The 17,408-nt window shown below is 36.0% G+C and overlaps 1 protein-coding gene across 1 annotated transcript in view; it reads left to right on the top strand.

Annotated features, from left to right (window-relative positions):
* The first annotated feature begins 1,706 nt into the window (after positions 1-1,706).
* Positions 1,707-17,408, top strand: part of LOC129265127 (centriolar and ciliogenesis-associated protein HYLS1-like) — a 28,233-nt gene continuing 12,531 nt past the window's right edge. The window contains exons 1-5 of the mRNA XM_054903118.2: positions 1,707-1,790; positions 10,377-10,501; positions 12,294-12,347; positions 14,881-15,020; positions 15,255-15,538. Of these exons, the coding sequence (XP_054759093.2) occupies positions 10,399-10,501; positions 12,294-12,347; positions 14,881-15,020; positions 15,255-15,538 (581 nt within the window). The 5' untranslated portion in view covers positions 1,707-1,790; positions 10,377-10,398. The remainder of the gene's footprint in view (positions 1,791-10,376; positions 10,502-12,293; positions 12,348-14,880; positions 15,021-15,254; positions 15,539-17,408) is intronic.

The following is a 17,408-nucleotide window of genomic DNA, read 5'->3' on the forward strand; positions in this document are numbered from 1 at the left end:
TAGTTTTCTTTCTTCACAATTGAATTCATCAATGGAAAAGTAAAAAGGACATTTATGGTTTGTTATACGTGCATAATGTAACAATGATGTGTATGGTCATGCGTATACGTGACGTGAATATAATATATAAGCCAATATGCATATAAGATTATACTTTAGAATAAAATCTCAAATTATTCTTTAATGAGGAGTCATTAAAATGATTCCATTATCATGATTATAAGCTTGAAATTTTAAATATATCGCATAATTTATTCCGTTAAGGTAAACATGGTAAAAGAGGAAATTATGTGAAGTAAAATTATGTGAAATAATCAGTTTGATTTTCACTTGCCCTCTACATATACTTCCAGTATAAACCAACTATAATGTATTCACGTCCCAAATTATGGACCCCCCTCCAGCGTCAGTGTAAGGAAAATATGTTAAAAAACAGAACCATTCAATAACAATTAAATAACGTTGACATGACTAAAATTAACATTAAATGGGTTGAATTAACCATTCAATAACAATCAAATAAATTTAACATGACTATAATTTCAGTGTTTGCCTTTCTCCTATATTCACTGTCTTTGATTTCGCCAGTCAATTTTCTGTGGCCCTCCACATAACTAGTTTTTCCTTTTTTTATCATTTTTTTTTCTAGAAAGGAACAAAAAAAAATTGTCGGGGATTGTTCTCTTTAAGTCCCTTTGTATGCAGGTATAATGGGAAGCTATGGGCTACCTATCTTTTCAGCTACTGAATTTCAGGGGTCGTAGAATTATAATGACCAACATCTCTCTTTTCATGCTCTTTTTGTCCTCTCTTAATTGTCTTTTTCTTCTTTTTTTAATCCCCTTTTCCATCCATCAGTGCCCCTAGCCGCCCGCTTTAGAGCCTGTTTCATCATTTCAATCGACACTTTGTCTAATTATGAGTTGTGTAATTGAAAATGGTGCTATTTAATTCAATTTGACGAATAACAATTTTCTTATCTTTTGTAGGCCTAGGTTACACCCATGCAGGGTCAGCCAAACTGGACAAAATAAAGTAAGACCATAGAGTTCGGTATGAATTTGACCTATAGAATATAGGGGCCGAACAATTTATTTTTATTTTTTAAATCATTTAATACAGGCATACCTACAATAATTGAAGTAAATTATGTTTTGTTAAAAACATTGATGATATTATACAATCCCTTCATCTATTATGTAAAGTGTAGTATAGGCCCAGTATAGGCCTGCAAAAAAAATATTTTCCTTTGCCCTATCTTCGAAATAAGGATTTACCGTCTCTAATCGCTGCTGCTGTGCACATGCCTTTATTAATTGGAGGGAAACTGATGAAAATGGGTGATACTCTTGATGTTAGGCTAGTATTATAGTAGGATATATTAGGCTAGTACTATAGTAATATATATATATTTTTAAACACCATACAATCTTTTTTTTTGGTGCAAATGCGACAGAGATCAGAATTGTTTCATTTGGAAGTTTGCAAAAAGTTCGTTATGAAATGATAATGTTGCGACTTGCCAGCAATGATGTGGGATAATATTTCGTAGGAATGAACTCCATATACTACTAATACAGTGTATGTATATTGTCAGTGTTGATTCTGCATGTCCAGCAACAATAAGGGAAATGAATGACAACTTCACTCACAAGAAGAATCTAAAGTATTTGCACTGGCCTTTTGATCTGACCGTACGCGCGCGGGTAATATTGTTTGCTGCCATCTTTAGATACAACTGTGCTCATGCTAGCTGTGCAAGATTCAAATTCTCGACGGCTTTGGACTTGGTAATTCATTTTATGAAACAATATGATTTCTTGTTAAACCATTTTGATATTACTATTCTAACATTTCTTTGATATCTTGCTTTTTGTTTGATCAGTGTGTACACGATGATAAGTTCAATTCCCTGTTTTACTCGCACCTTTATCCGCTGTCGCTGGCTCTGCTGCTCTGGACTGCACGCAGTCTGCGATCTCCGCCGCAGCGCGGGGGAAGGAGTAGCCAGGCCAGGGGCCCGTTTCTCAACACATGGACAAGTTAGTCATATCTTTATCTAGACAGGAATAACCGTCGTTTCTGGGGATTTATTCAACAATTTCTGACATTTTACTGTAATCCCCATTTACCGACGGTAGGGTGTACGTGTGGGCTCGCATGTGTTCTCATTCCCTCCCTTTTGTCAATTCACAGTCCAAAGTTTGACTTTGATGTAATTTTAGTTTTTACACATCGAATTTACAATCTATTCTAAGGATTTATAAACAACAAACTTTTGAACCTTGATATTTTAATGTTTAAATACTTTAAACGATATAGATGAAAAAGGCATGAAAAATATACTTTACCGATGTTTAATTGGGTTGAACACGATAAAAATGGTCAAAATGGCAGCCAAACTATAAAATATTTACAAACGAACGTCAACAATCACGAATGTGATATCGATATTGCTTTCGATATTATACGATCTGCTCCATATGCGAACGAAACCGAAGATAAACGATACTAGTTATACTCGTACTAGTACTAGTTATAATCGCGATATATCGATTCGAGACATTAAGTTAATAACGATAATGACGTCATTCAAGATGGCAACTTGCAAGAAAAACCGTCAGGTCAGGTGAAAATGTCTTGGATGACAGATTTCTCAATCATCCAGAGGATTTTTTTCAATAACTCCGGCCCAAGGTATGCAATTACTTAAGTTATTTATATTTCCCTGATAATGGAAACCATGAAACTTTCAATTTTGCTTAAAAAACAGTTTTAAATCGCGATCTATAAAACGCTAGTTCACTATACGTTGGCTGTAGGTACGGGGCCCCATCCCCTTCACTCAGTCTATGTATGGTGAGTGGAGCCAACGTAGTTCAGCGGAACAACCAAAAATACAGAGACTGAAGCTTTTGGTCTAATCTTTATCCACCAACCACGGAGTTAGTTCCAATCTTACTAAACCTGTTTCTCGAAAGGCTTCCTAACTAGAATACCTTGATATCGATACTATCGGTAAAAAGAGCAGACGAGACGTAGCCTTGCCCTTAGGCTTAGTCACAAAATATTAGCATAATTTTCAAATCAAAAAGAAGGATTATGACATAGGCCTAGGCCCTACTATAATTGCAAATATTATGAAGAATTAGGAAATAAATCTTTTCAAAATAATAGCACAGGTGAATTATGCATCATACATACTTAGACCATGAAGACTGGAGCATTCAATTGCAGAGAAAATTAGATTATGAATAATTCATTTCATGACTAAAAAATCACTTGTGGAAGTTGAGATGGGTACCCCCGGGAGACCCAATTTTAATAGTTTACGAAAGTAAACCATAACGGTTTTCTTTGTAAAATGATGATAATTATACGGACTTTTACGATTCCGAACGTCATCAAAATATAGTTTAACAAAACATTTTTAATAATTGATACCGAAAGATACGATATTGGACAAATTATATGCATAAATTAGAGATAGAATTCATCCAACTGTTAATACTAGGGGTCTGAAAACAACAAATACGAGTTCAGTTATGGATGGCCTGACGTGGTAGAATCTTTATCGATTAAATCATTTTACTATTTCAAAAATAATGGTTTTGTGGCGTTTACCAACAGTTTTTATAGTTTCTTTGTATTACAATTATCATTGAATGCATTAACCCACTTGTTTTGTGATGTAATTTCAACCTCTATGATTGATTACGTAAGATTATAATTTTAAAATTTCTAGGCACTTTCGCATGTCATAGTCTACCCACGTGATGCCGCTACGTCATTAAGAAAGAAGTTAAGATAAGACAGGTTCGGAGGTGTCATAAATATTTAGTGAGGTTGTTGTACCCGATCTTGGTAAAGAGGGCTTCGTGAAACGGTTAGCGGACAAGTAGCTCACTATCTCCGATTTAGTCAAGAAGTTAGACTTATGACAGTGTTGAGAAACGGGCCCCTGGTGGCTTCTGGGGAGTAAAAATCATCTACTAGTAATATACCTAACGTAGGCTTACTCCCCATGAAGCCTGGCGCGGCTATCTATACCTGGCTGTAGAGGCCAGGATTTCCAATGGTGAAACTAGACCTAAATCTAATGTTGTAAATCGGATCAAAAATCAGATCGAAAATCGGATCGGCAGTTAAGCTTCTAAATTCGAAATCGAATCGAAAATCGAATCGGCAATGTTTAAAAACAAAGGAATACATCAAAATTTTGTTCGCGGTCGCGCGCATCTTCCTGACAAAGTCACAAAGACGAATGCATTGGAATGGAAGTTGCCAACATGCGCGATCGTTTGGAACATGTTTTAAAGGGGTTTTGAGGTGTTATTGCTTTAAAATAAACCAAGTGATTTTTGTTAGAAAGATAAACGAAAGACGCATCTTCCGAGCAAAGGCGCAAAGGAAAATAAAATGAAAATATTTCTCATAGATCACAGGTTAATGAACGATCGGCGGGACATCTTTTATAAGTATTTTTAGGTGCTAGCGATTTAGAATTATTGGAATGATCTCTTGATTTCATACGACGCATCATCTTAAAGTCGCAAGTGCAATTAAAATGTAGTACAAGACGCAAGCACGCACGATGATTTGAAATGTTATTAAAATGTTTTGGGTAGCTAGCGTTTTCAAATCAATTTATTACTATCGTGAGAAATGAACTTTTGAATATATAAGAAGAAATATAAAAGAAGCATCTCCCGACGAAGTTGCAAAGACAAATAAATTGAGGTTGAGAAGATGTATATCACCATAAACGATGTAAGAGAGTAACGCAATGAGCTCTGTCAGTAGCATGATCTTTAAAAGTTCACGGCGGGTCCGCTATCACCACGAGGTTGAAGAGAAGATGTCTATCATCATAAAGGGGGTAAGAGAGTAGCGCAATGAGCTCTGTCGGTAATACGACCTTTCAAAGTTCACGGCGGCATCCGCTATCACCACGAGGTTGAAAATAGAATACGTATATCATCATAAACGATGTAAAAGAGTAACGTAATGAGCTCCGTCGATAATACGACTTTTAAAAGTTCACCGCGGGGTATGCTATCACCACGAGGTTGAAGAGAAGATGTCTATCATCATAAACGATGTAAGAGAGTAGCGCAGAGATGTCCGTCGATAATACGACCTTTAAAAGTTCACGGCGGGGTCCGCTATCACCACGAGGTTGAAGAGGAGATATCATAAACGATGTGAGAGAGTAGCGCAGTGATCTCCGTCAGTAATACGACCTTTAAAAATTTCACGGCGGCATCCGCTATCACCATGAGTTGGAAGAGAATCTATCCTCTTTAATAAACATCGTCATAGATAATACCGCGTCTTTCTCCCTGAATAATGCGACTTCTAAATACCTAGCACCTCAAAAACAATCTTGAAACATGTTCTGAACGATCACGCACTGTAACTAGATCTACGCCGATTTTTTATTTTCGATTTTTTCCTTCAAGGGGCATGATCGAAGATCGGCAAGTGATCGCCGATTGTGGTGAAATCGAATGGAATCGGTTGCCGATTGCAAAATCGGTTACAAGCTTACCTAAATCACCAATTTTACTTTTTGTTTTGCGCCCAAACTAACGTACATGGGCCAATTCTATGTTTATTCCCAGTTTTTATTAAGGTTCCTAATTTTCATTAAATAAATAGTATAATGGTGGGCCCCCAAGTCTGCGCACCTAACAATTTGAGTTAAGATTTAACATGAATTTCTTCTTATTTCACAAAATCTTTCAGTTAATAATGTTCCATATAATTATTATGAGTAAGTGTACCAAATTTTTCATTGAAAAATGAAAGAAAATATAGGATTTTCTTGAAAAAACCTCGGGCAGTCATTTTCAGATTGAAAAAAAAAATGGTACCCCATGTCTGCGCACTCATTCACTTGCACACGATTCAGAGATTTTGATGAGAAAGGCTGCATTTTGAGGCCGTCACATGAAATGCCCTAAATTCATTATTTTTCCACTAATTTGAGTCAAAAATTGTTATGAATACCTGTCTATGTATTGCATGTGTAAAGTCTGTGTTCGTTGCGTATCTTCTTTTAATAGAATCGCGCAGATATGCGAGTGCGCAGACAAGGGGGACTGCGCAGACTTGGGGGAACTTGCCATAGTAAAATTTAAAAAGATTAAGAGCACGAGCGTTCACTTACCCAGTCTGTTTACGTCGCCATTTTGAAGTCTTTTGTTATCGATACCTAGATACCACACGCGTGCAGAGCTGCAACTTAGAGTTAGATTTTTAAAAATACTTGCATCGGCTGATAAATATCACGATTCGTAAAATATTTGTTTCGGTTGATAAATATCATAAAGTAATTTGATATTTATTGACCAAAACAAATATTTTACGAATCGTGATATTTATCGGCCGATGCAAGTATTTTTAAAAATCTAAGTTGCAGCTCTTATTAAATCATAATTATTTAACATCCAATAATTATATGAATTTAGAGCTCGATCCGAGACATTCGTATTTATTTTGATCGCATGCTCTTGTGTCTAAAATAAAAAATGGATTATCATTTTCAGGATTAATTCTCGAACATTGTCATAACTCATATTCCACAATCTTTCCTCAATCGTTATATCAGCATTGAATACCAATTCAAATGACCAGAGAATATTACGTATTTATTCCCATCAATTTATTTGGATCTCATTTTGGATCCAACTACCCCGCCAACTACACAATCTCAGGCAAGTTACAGCGCTCTCTGCTGGTTGCACTTGTTTGCTGGCGCTGTCGTTTCTGGAGAGGGAGTGTACGGGGCTGCGGACGGGGCTGGTGTGTGCAAGTCTGGACTCCGAATGCTAGTTGACCGAAAATCATTCGGATCGACTCTGCGTGATTCATGTTTTTATATTAATTGTTTCATTTTAAACTTATATGTTGCCATCTGCAAATATCATTGTTGAAGATATTTTGGGAAGAATTCTGCATTGTTCCCGGCCTTTTTCGTGTTTTGTGATCATGGAAAATACAATCGAACTTTGCTCTGTCATCTGCTTGTGCAACGCTCTCCCGGCCAGTGCAGCGCAAACGGTACCGTCAGTGCATGGATGCAGTGCGTGCATAGCGCATCGACGCGACGGCCGGAGCAAAAAAATACTCGATTTTCCCCGCCTTCAAAATTCGATGCATCGATGTTCGATCGAATTAAAGCTGTCGAAAACCGGTTTTCAAAATAATCGATATGACTGAGGCTTAAGGACTTTCCACAGTTATGTTTGTGCGCATCATGATCTGCGCATATTTTACACTCTGCGCGCTGGCGTCACAATGGATGAACTTGTGATTTAATCAGCTGTAGGTAATGTGAGCTGATTTTCTCCTTATCTACATTAACTGCAGATCTGATGTGTTATTTGGGTTATCTTTTAAGCTCTATAGCAAAAAATCAAGCACATGGACCCATTTAAATTTTTGCATATTTTGAATATTTAGGTGCTAAAATATCTACATATGTATGTGCAAAGTATGATAAAAACGACATGGATTTTCAATGTTTGGGAGCAAGACTACGGAACCACTCGCATTTTAGACGGTATTAACAGACTTTTGCTTGTTTTCGGTGCATTTTGGGCTGTTTCAAGCCAACGCGCAATAATTTGGACACTGATAATTTGAAAACGAGCACATGGACCCCAAATTTGTAATGTCTTAACTTCTTTAGAATATATTTCTCTACAAATCTAGAGAGTATGATGAAAATGACATGGATTTTGAATGTTTGGGAGCAGGACGAAGGAACCATTCGTATTTTAGACATTTTGGACGGTATTAGACTTTTGCCCGTTTTAGGCGCATTATAGACTGTTTTAAGCCAACTCGCAACACTTTGGACACTGATAATTTGAAAACGAGCGCATGGACCCCATAATTTAAACATCGTAACTTCTTCAGAATATATTCCTTTACAAATCTAGAGAGTATGATGAAAATGACATGGATTTTGAATGTTTGGGAGCAGGACTAAGGAACCATTCGTATTTTAGACATTTTGGACGGTATTAGACTTTTGCCCGTTTTAGGCGCATTATAGACTGTTTAAAGCCAACTCGCAACACTTTGGACACTGATAATTTGAAAACGAGCACATGGACCCCATAATTTAAATATCTTAACTTCTTCAGAGTATATTCCTTTACAAATGGAGTATGATGAAAATGACATGGATTTTGAATGTTTGGGAGCAGGACTAAGAAACCATTCGTATTTTAGACATTTTGGACAGTATTAGACTTTTGCCCGTTTTAGGCGCATTATAGACTGTTTAAAGCCAACTCGCAACAGTTTGGACACTAATAATTTGAAAACGAGCACATGGACCCCATAATTTTAATATTTTAACGTCTTCACAATATATTCCTCTACAAATCTAGAGAGTATGATGAAAATGATATGGATTTTGAATGTTTGGGAGCAGGACTAAGGATCCATTCGTATTTTAGACATTTTGGACGGTATTAGACTTTTGCCCGTTTTAGGCGCATTATAGACTGTTTAAAGCCAACTCGCAACATTTTGGACACTGATAATTTGAAAACGAGCACATGGACCCCATAATTTTAATATTTTAACGTCTTCACAATATATTCCTCTACAAATCTAGAGAGTATGATGAAAATGACATGGATTTTGAATGTTTTTTAACAGGACTAAGGAACCAATCGTATTTTAGACATTTTGGACGGTATTAGACTTTTGCCCGTTTTAGGCGCATAATAGACTGTTTTAAGCCAACTGGCAACACTTTGGACACTGATAATTTGAAAACGAGCACATGGACCCCATAGTTTAAACATCTTAACTTCTTCAGAATATATTCCTCTACAAATATAGAAATTATGACGAAAATGACATGGATTTTGAATGTTTGGGAGCAGGACTAAGGAACCATTGGTATTTCAGACATTTTTGGACGGTATAATCAGACTTTTACTTGTTTTCGGCGCATTTTGGGTTGTTTCAAGCCAACTCGCAACAGTTTAGACACTGATAGCTTAAAAACGAGCACATGGACCCCATGTTTTTAATATTTTAACGTCATCAAAATATATTCCTCTGTAAATCTAGAGAATATGATGAAATTGACATGGATTTTGAATGTTTGGGAGCAAAACTACGGAACTATTCGCATTTTAGACGGTATTATTAGACTTTTGCACGTTTTCGGCGCATTTTAGGTGGATTTCAATATTTTCAAGCCAACTCGCAACACTTTGGACACTGATAGTTTAAAACCGAGCACATGGACCCCATATTTTTAATATTTTAATGTCTTTAGAATATATTCCTCTACAAATCTAGAGAGTATGATGAAAATGACATGGATTTTGAATGTTTTGGAGCGAAATATGGAACCATTTGCATTTTAGAGGGTATTAAGAGACTTTTGCATGTTTTCGGTGCGTTTTAGGCGATTTTCAAGCCAACACGCAACAGTTTAGACACTGATAGTTTAAGAACGAGCTCATGGACCCCATATTTTTAATATTTTAATGTCTTCAGAATATATTCTTCTACAAATCTGGAGAGTATGATGAAAATGACATGGATTTTGAATGTTTGGGGGCAAAACTACGGAACCATTCGCATTTTAGACGGCATTATTAGACTTTTGCACGTTTTGGGCGCATTTGGGCGATTTTCATGCCAACTCGCATCACTTTGAACACTCATAGTTAAAAAACGAGCACATGGACCCCATATTTTTAACTTCCCTACACCTTCGATATGCATCCCTCTACAATTTAGCCGAATTTGATGAAAATGACATGGATTTTGAAAAAAGTGCAGCTTACAAAATACTTTTTTTATTTTTGAGTAGATTCACGTCTTTGAAGATTTGCTTTTTCCAAGTTTTTGCACCATTCTTGCCAAATGAGGGCGCTGCTTACTCCAAATATATATAGTTCTACCAATTAAAAGACTTTCTCTTTCTTTTGTATACACTTTGTTATATATCTTGAAAATTTGATGAAGTTTGATGAGGTATCTACTGAGTAAAGATGATTTACACTCATTTGGTGAATTCGTGAGGTCTAAGAGAGGCATAATTCTCTTGATTGCGCAAGATTGCATTTCATTCAAATACGGCGACTTTGAAGACCCGTAGAAAAAAAATAAGCACATGAACCTATTTTATTTTTTGCATTTTCATTATGCATAGATACCAAAGTAACTCTCTGCAAAATTTGGTGAAAATGACATGGACTTCATTTTAACTGTGGAACGTCCTTAATATGTAAACAGAGGATAATTGTAGAAAATACAAATAAGTCCCTTGTCCTTGTTTGTTCATGTTCTTTGAAGTACATGTAAAAAAAAGAAGTCTTTTCCTTTTACTTCAGACACACCATATATGATTGATTGATGATGGCTGACTTGAATTTTAGTGAAGAGGATATCAAGAGACAATTGGAGTTACTTGGCTATCGTGATGTACCAAGGTATCGACTTGCTCAGTTTGCAAGAGGTAAGTATTAAAGGGGGAGCGAATTCACCAACACTGTGATCTCTCTCTCTCACTGACTGTGTGTAATATATAACTTGTTAAAAAATATACCTTTGAGATATGTTTGATACAGAGAAGAAATTAGTTTATGATTTTATTCATAAAAACTAAAATGTTTTAAGAAGATTGGTGCTCTTCCTGCTTCTTGGTAACAAAATTATTACATGTATTATGTGAATGTTTGAGTACCAGTAGTGAATTAATTAGTGTGTTATCTTTCAAGTGGGCCTATTTTGCATTATGATAGGACCTGGCAAATGCACTTTACAAATTTAGTTCACTGTTACAGAATTTTGTTTTTTCCACTTATGCCCTCTTAGATTTCAAAAGGTTATTTCAAACAAACAAGTCACAACTTCATGTTTATTGCAGTTGACATTTTCTTTCCTTGAAAATTTTACAAATATATTAATTATTTACTTTATGAATTTTGAAGGTTAGACCTGGTACAAGTATTTGAATGTTAGTGTTGATATCTGATATTTAAATTCAAGTTCACCATGACAATAATTTGGTCTTAGTAGAAAAGCAGAAAAAAGAGAAAAATGTTGGTGAAGGTGTGATGAAAATCCATCATAGAATGAGAGAGCTGTAAATTTTTCAAGGACATTTTGTGACATCACTGATGAACAACTAATAATGATAATAATAGCCAATTTTTATAAAGCGCTTTTCCCAGAATGGCTCAAAGCGCGTTACAGCATATTATTACCCCGGTCATTGGATTCATTTCAATCCCGCCAAAAAGTGCACAATTTCCACTCCCTGGGGAGCATTCCTTGCATTCATCGCAGCCTCATTATGGCGCTGGCTAAATCAAACATACAAAATCTTTCGCACCCTACCGGGTACCCATTTAGCGCCTGGGTCGAGAGTGGCAAAGTGTGGATTAACGCCTTGCCAAAGGACGCTAGACCGCAGTGGGATTCGAACACACGACCCTCTGTTTACAAGGCGAGAGTCAGAACCACTACACCACGGCTCTTCCACAACTAGACAGTATGACAAAAATTCCCCAAAATGTCATTGTAAAAATGTAAAAAATGACCTGGATTTGATTTCTTATGTCTCACTCCCTTCCATTAGAAACATAATTTTTTCCATTAGAGATTTTAAATTTATGGAACAAACTTTCACCATTATTTTTCTCTGTCATATCTGTTTCAATTTTTTAAAACTAACCTCTCATCATGGTGAAGTCTAGGGCACGTATTCTGAACTCAGGTTTGAAGTTGTGGTTTAAGTATGGATAGCCAATTGGGGCGCAAATCTCTATTAGTACCTGTTCAATTTATTAACTCACTTGACACTCAAATCATTCATAACTGCTTGGAATTATAACTATTTTTCTTTATTATTATAATAGCAAATGGAAACAGAATAAGAAATATACACTGTTTTCAGAATTTTTGAGTTTTTGGCTCCTGACAATTTTAGCAAAGAGTTCAACCTGATTTCAGAATATTGGCCTAGGAGTCTATACATTTTAATTCTATTGTCATCAATGATAGAATGAATTCTATTATGTAAGTAACATTATTCAAAACAATTTTTGAACTCATCAGGATCATCCTTCAATACCAAGGACAATGATTCACTGAAATAGTCAAAGTTGAAAATTCAGTCAGTGCTGACAATCGCCCCCCCCCCCCATCCACAGTTGTCTAATATTTAAGACAAAGTTTAAGTTGTAAACCTGTGAAGTTTTATAGCAATAATGTGAAATTTGTTTTGTTTATTTGTTTGATAACAGATCTTGAGAGGATGATTGATGAAGAGAAGCAATCAGATGATTCTCTCTACTCAAGTGAGTATACACTTAGTATGAGCATGGTGTTTAGTGGTACTCATTATGAAATATCAGCAAGTTTTCAAAATATTACATTTTGATTGAGGACATGTTTTTTAATGTTTGGCAATTATTCATTTTAATACTACATTATAAACCTGTATTCCTTTTTGTTAAAGAATGATATTTATTGTGGGGATAGATATGTAGGTACTTATTTGGGTACTGGGAAGTTTCTTTTGCTTTGATTTCTATCTTTTTGTCAATCAATTCTGAGTGAATGAGGGTGACATCAGGGGGGCGTTTCATCAAACAATTAGTCGGTGGTTTTCTCTGACTAATTGTGATTTTCACCGACTAATTTCATTTTCACCGACTTAATTCCATTTCATGAAAATTTGTCGGTGATTTTCTCCGACAATTCATTGGAAACCACCGACTAATTTTGTCGGTGGTCTTCACCTACCGACAAAACCCATTTAAACCGACTAATCAGCCTTTTGTGGACCTTAGCAGCTAAAATCGATCAATTTCAGTTGATTTTGAATATTTTAATAAATTGCTTATTTTTCATTTCATTAAGAAAATTCAAAGAAAATGTATTTATTTTTAGTCAATGACAAATAAAAAGTAGACATTTCAAGAATCATATTTTTATCTTTAAAACTATATTTTCATAAATATTAATCAATACATAGAAAACATGTTCAAATGTACACATTTTTTCAAACATAATTTTCTTCAACCCGAATAAATCATTGTGCATTTTTTAATCAATAATGTCTGAAATCTGTGGCCTCATTGACTTTTGTACAAGTTTTTCAATATCCATTAGTGTTGTTGCTGCTGTTGTCATCAAGCCCAAGTATTTTTCTGCCTTGAATCTCATATACAACACCGATGCTATTGCAGATCGAGAGTCAAAATTTATAGGGTGCTAATTAGTAATTTGTCTGAAAAATTGACTGAGAAAAAAAAAAGCAAAACAAACTTCATAATCGCACAAAAATGAAGAGCATTATTTCGTCTCCCCCCAAATTGGACCATCAAACTTTTTTTTTTTAAAGGGAGCTATGGCTATGCAATGGCTCATTTCACGTGGGTGCGCAAAGTCAAAGATAATTTAAGATAGATCTCGGCCTATACTACTATTACTAGTACGGCCACGGGTGCACCATTTAAAACTATAATTTTTTTAATATCTAGATTTTAATTTTATTGGGTGTGAACGCACCTCCGCCACATCATCCCCCCCCCTGAATCCTCGCCTGCTGTCGAGAGCCTTCACTTCATTTGACTTGTGACTTGCTAAGCCTATATGCTAAATAAGTTGAGAACATCCAATTTACCACTCACACTATTACCATGTGATTTAGCTCCTGTTCAATTCCAATATCTGTAACACAGAATTGGGATGGCCCCATTGGATATGTGTACATTAACAATTGCACACGGTGGTTTGCCTGGTGATCGAGCATATCTCCGATCACACCGAGCAACAAAATTAATACAAAACCAAAGGAAATGAAAAATTATGATTTGTAACATAGAATGACATAAAGGTAGAACAATATAAAGAAATCTCTTTGCAAAATTTATAAAATTGCAGCCATGTGCGTATCATAAAAACGTTTATGGACAGACTAACGTTAGTTTGGACCTGAGATAGTTCTACAGACGCAGAAACACGGGTATGGGACTGGACTGGATTATGTATTGTCAAGTTTATCGATCGTATCGACAGAGCTCCTGCCAGAAGATCCTCTTTTCTTGTAATTCATTTGATAATTATGCACCACAAATAATTCAATCACCTTACATACAATATGAACGACATTTTGAAGGGTGTTACTTACGGCAAAATCCTCATTCACCTCTGCGGGGACCTTCGATTCTACTAATTTCTTCGTTTCATTTCGAATCGTCGCGGCAAAAACATCAACAAACTTTTCATCTTTTTCACGACTTTGGGAGTGGGCGTGGCCTAATTAGTCAGCGAACCTTGTTCAAGACGATTTGTAAAATAAAAGTTCTCTGACAATAGTCAGAGGAGCTCCGAGAGTTTCGTGAAATGCAATTTCTGTCAGCGCTGACATTTGTCGCGCGACAATATTGATGAAACACCCCCCTGGTTTCCTTGAACAAATATTAACTTTACTTGACATGTTATATTAGCTGTTTTATTTTAAAGTAAAACATTACAAAAATTGTTGAACATATTGAACAAATGCAATTCTGCAACATCTGCACGCAATAAGTTCATGATCTACTCACATATGTACAAGTAATATTTTATTGCTAGTGGCATTAATTTTTCTTTTTCTATAAAACAAAAAGTACAATAATAAATCATGCTATATTCCTCCATCCCTATTAAAAGTTACTTTTACACTGGAAATAATTGCATATTTTCATTCAGTTTTTGTACAAGACATTATGTGTGGGAAAATGGAGAGAAAATGCCTGAATGTATCAGTGTGCATTTAGAGGAAAAGAAAAAAAGTGTTTTATTTCCCATCTTAATGATATCTATTTATGCTTTCATGCACAGATATTAGTGATTGTCGTAGTTCATCAAGGATCAGATCCCCCGATACCTCTGATGTATCATATGATAGATCAGCTGTTCGATCTCCTTTTAATGATGTACCAAGACAACCAAATACAAGACATGTTCAGTTCACCGAACAAGTAAGTTGCTATGTATTTTTCTGTTTTCAAGTTTTCTTCTTGCAGTGCTGCATGAATGTCATTTTGAAATTTCCTACAAGATTTTAGCATCGAAAGATAAAGTGATGCATGTTTCCTATGTTCTTTATATGGTTAAAATGCCCTCAAAAACAGACTTGCATATTTTTGTATTTCTATTGTCATTTCTTCAAACTCTATCTTTAAGTGAATGTATTTCCCATTTCGGTTCTGCAGCCTACCTTGAAAGAATCCAGACTAGATCAAGAGAATCAACAAATCCCTACCAATTCATCAGGCGTTCAAAGATCAGGTCAAGTCAGGTCAACGGGGGTCAATGACTCCAAGGTATATGATCCATATCAGAGGAGAGATAACAGACCTGGAGAAGTTGAAAGGTCAAGTAAGGTCATCACTCCAGGAGGCATTGACTCTAAGGTGTATGATCCATATGAGAGAAGAGAAGCTAGGCCCACAGTCCCTGATGCCAAGAAGGTTTCAATGAAGAGGAAAGTTGTGAGGTATTTACTCTAAATTGGTTCCATGTAGTCTTTTGTAGAATGTTCAGATCGTTTTGTTTGCATCATATGGGTCAGCAAGAATTATAGTTGAATGTGATTGCAGTTAAACAGGGATGCCACTTTTCTGTCTTTATACGGAATTCCGGCTTTTTCCCTGCTATCTGTCTTATTTCCGACTTTTCTGTGTATTAAAAAAAATCGGAAAGTCCTCCTTTTTTCCCCTCTCTCTCGATTGCAATGCATGTCGATCGACCGAGTGAGAGATATTTCCCAGAGATATTTGCTTTTATACAGTACATTATTTATAAACCCGTGCACTGCCCACTCCGTTCATTGAGTTATGCTTTTATCAAGGATTCTCAATATCCTGGCCAATCAATGCGAGCGACAAGTTCCGAACGCACGTACATAGACAAGCGCAAAGCAGCGGCACGAATCGCGATATAATAGTGACTGGTAAATACGTCTGTAAAGATGATGACGTCATCAAAGATGGTAACTTACGATGACCAATGAAAGGATCGAGGATGACTAAGTTTTGATCATCATTTGAAAGGAATTAGCGGTAACTGCGGTCTAAGGTACAATGTTTCTGAATTTTATATATTTTCTCGTAAATTTGGATGTAATTATTTTTTTATAATGTGACATTTTATGTACCAAAAACGATCCGAAAATTGGGTTTCCGTTGAATGTTAGATCTAACGTTACTGCTCCCTGGGGAAACTGATAACGTACGGGCCAACAACTTTTCAGTCTATGTATTGGTGAGTGGAGCCAACGCGGTTCAGCGAAACAACCAAAATACAGAGACTGAAGCTTTTGGTCTAGCGTTCTATGAGAAACACACAAAAACTAACTAGGCCTACCGTCAGTTTTTGAAACCTTGACTTCAAAGTCATCGATGACAACAAGGTAAGAAGCTACTTGGTCCCCCCCCCCTAAATTTAAGGTGGGGGGACAGACCCCCCCTAGAATTTCTGTTAATTTTTTTTTTTGCTTGTCCAATTTTTTACCTGTGTCCATCCCAAAATTTAAGGTGGACCCCCCCTAATTTTTTTGGCTTCCGCCGCCAATGCCCCAATTTACTGTTCTTGGACACTGTCCCTGCCCGCGATAAGTTTCAGTATTTTTGGAGGACACCTAGTGGCATCCCTGGTTAAAGAAAGTCGTAATTATTGCTATTAGGAAGTCCATTCGATACGCGCATACAATTGAAGTACGCGCACACAATTGAAGTACGCGCACAATTTGGTAGTCATGCCAACGAAACCATGAACCAATGCAATACATTCAGAGATTAATAGCAAAATGGAGGTAAACTAACAGATTATGACAAGACTAAATTCCAATAATAGAAATACAAAATATGAAAACAATTGACAAAACATGTACCACATTTTAAAATTAAAAATATTACTAGATTATGGTCCTATGTTTTTTAAATCTTCAGTAAGCAGGATTGAATTCTGCCATCAAATCAACCAATCTGCTAATTTCACCCCGATTTAGTCAAGCTCATTTTGTGACCGCTATTAAGCTCCGCCCCTCACTCAGCGCACTTTTTCAGTAGATTGTAGAGTTGATTTGTTTTTCATTTCCTCATTTTCAACATTTTTACTTGATAGAATTTTACAGCAAATATCACCCTTAAAAATATTCAATATTTATTTCTGTAATTTTCCCAAAATATTACGTGGTGTTGGTAACAATTTTATGACTTTTGCATGTCAATATGATAACAAATATATGTGAGGTTGAAATTCTTCATCTAAATTTCGCTGCACCACATTAATGCGCCTACACAATCCAGGGGCAGTGCCATCGCTTGAGTGTTAGCGCCATTTAGCTGACCGCGCCGACGTCCTGG

This window comes from Lytechinus pictus, chromosome 7 (genome assembly GCF_037042905.1).
Source record: "Lytechinus pictus isolate F3 Inbred chromosome 7, Lp3.0, whole genome shotgun sequence".
Lineage (NCBI taxonomy): Eukaryota > Metazoa > Echinodermata > Echinoidea > Temnopleuroida > Toxopneustidae > Lytechinus > Lytechinus pictus.